At 39.3% G+C, this 1,772-nt stretch overlaps 1 protein-coding gene and 2 non-coding genes across 3 annotated transcripts; all 3 read right to left on the reverse strand.

The window, feature by feature from the left end:
- LOC149279492 (translationally-controlled tumor protein homolog) lies at positions 1–1,346 on the reverse strand. The gene is made up of 4 exons (XM_089501111.1): positions 1,159–1,346; positions 741–846; positions 504–620; positions 1–153 (listed from the first exon to the last, which is right to left on the reverse strand). The coding sequence occupies exons 1-4, from the start codon at positions 1,344–1,346 to the stop codon at positions 151–153; spliced, it is 414 nt and encodes a 137-aa protein (XP_089357237.1). The 3' UTR covers positions 1–150.
- On the reverse strand, positions 226–356 carry LOC149279493 (small nucleolar RNA SNORA31). Its single transcript, XR_016278578.1, has one exon. It is a non-coding gene; the product is annotated as a small nucleolar RNA SNORA31 (small nucleolar RNA).
- On the reverse strand, positions 916–984 carry LOC149279494 (small nucleolar RNA SNORD58). Its single transcript, XR_016278576.1, has one exon. It is a non-coding gene; the product is annotated as a small nucleolar RNA SNORD58 (small nucleolar RNA).
- Positions 1,347–1,772: the final 426 nt, after the last annotated feature.

Here is a 1,772-nt window from a genome sequence, read left to right on the forward strand (position 1 = left end):
TGTTTAAAATGTGCCTCCACTGGAATAATTTAGGGCCAACGTAAATTATGAAGCTCAATGGCATCAGTCCCGTGTGAGCCTGTTAAGACTTATCCAGGTGCTTGAATGGATGAGAAGCAGCAGTTGTGGTAGGTGATCCAAAATGTGATGTTACTACGAGAAGGAAAAAGAAATTGTTAATGTATACAGGAAGTTAGGTGGTAATAAACAGTTCATGTAGAAAGATTATGTATTCCCCTATTCAATCTGATAAGTCACATTACCAGACAGTCAGAAAGCGCGAGGAACGTTTATATTGCATCTCTGTGCAAACCAAAAAGCAACTGGGTAAGCTTATGGTCTATCAATGGATGCAAAGCAGACGGCGTCCACAATGTATAAAAAGTCGAATACAGTCTTATTTTAATTCTGTGCTGCTTACAGGGTATGATGAAAGTTAATAGCAGTATAAAGTTACGTCAGACACGGGGGCGCACAATTAAGTAAAAACATTTTCAACTTACACATTTTTCAATCTCCAAGCCATCCTTGAAGAAGGTCAAGTAGGGAGTTATGCCATCCTCACGGAAATCCAACAGACACACCATGCCCTCTGGATTCATGCTCTCTCCTGTGAAAAACTGAGAAAACATTTTTCTTTTAAATAAACCCATACAGGTACTATGCAAGATGTTTATGTAGATCTACTAACCATGCAATTTTATTTATCTCAAACTAGGAACAAAAAAAAAAAAAAGTACCTGGTAATTTTTGAAGTTGCCAAGGATAGCTTTGATTTTCTCTGCAGCTCCTGTCATGAAGGGTTTAACACGGTCGGGATGGCTTTCATCAAGTTTGGCTTTAATGCTGTAGAAGGAAGCCAGTATTAATTATGGGTTATTACTACATCCCCACACCACAGGAACAGAAATGCAGTGTGCTCAGACATAAGTTAGTTTCATAGGAGCAAGCCTCTAAAGGTGTCCTAAGATGTCATCACAGCAAACGCAAGACTCCAAGTCGCTATATATGCATTTCTAGAGCAAAGCCACCCTTTCGAACCAGTCCACGCCTAACAGCACCGAAGCAAAAGTCATGAGAAAACCTCAACTCTACATATTTGTCCCTCTGAAAATAAAAGTCATATTTGACTACGCTCAGCAGCTGGAGTTTACTTACGCTTTCATGTAGTCCTTAATATACTGCTTGTAAGACTCCTTGGTGAAGCCAGTTTCCTGAAGCTTGTGGTTTAATACTATATCTACCCCACTGACGGATGTCGAATCAGTCCCTTCGTCCGGGCACTCGGCAGATGCATTGCCACCAATAAGTGCATCATCTATTCCGCCTTCTACTCTGGTGACCATCTGAAGAAAGACAAAAAAAGGCATTTATGAGAACATTGTGAAATTCTCTCCAAAACTGCTTCACCCACTGTGTTTCAACTACCTTTGTGTAGCCAGTGAGAATTCTACAGACGTCAGTTATAGTCGGTACCCATTAACCACTTGATTAGTTCTCGTTTATCCCAAACACTAATTAAGACCCCATATATAGGTACACCAAGTCTTACCTTGCCTTCCACTTCAAAGCACAGTCCGCCACAGCTCTCTTTAATGATGTAGATGTCCGAAAACATTTCATCTCCTAAGAAAAAAATAAAAATAAAAAAAAAAATGGAGAAAACTTGGAATATAAACACCAACGAGAAATAGTTGCAGATCTTATAAGCATCCCCGTGCCCAAGCTATTAAAAAAAAAATGTTTAATAATCCAGAACATTGCTTTAAAAA

This window comes from Sceloporus occidentalis, unplaced genomic scaffold, assembly GCF_023333645.1.
Source record: "Sceloporus occidentalis isolate IW3139 unplaced genomic scaffold, rSceOcc1.0.p SCAF_164, whole genome shotgun sequence".
In the NCBI taxonomy this organism is placed as follows: Eukaryota; Metazoa; Chordata; class Lepidosauria; order Squamata; family Phrynosomatidae; genus Sceloporus; species Sceloporus occidentalis.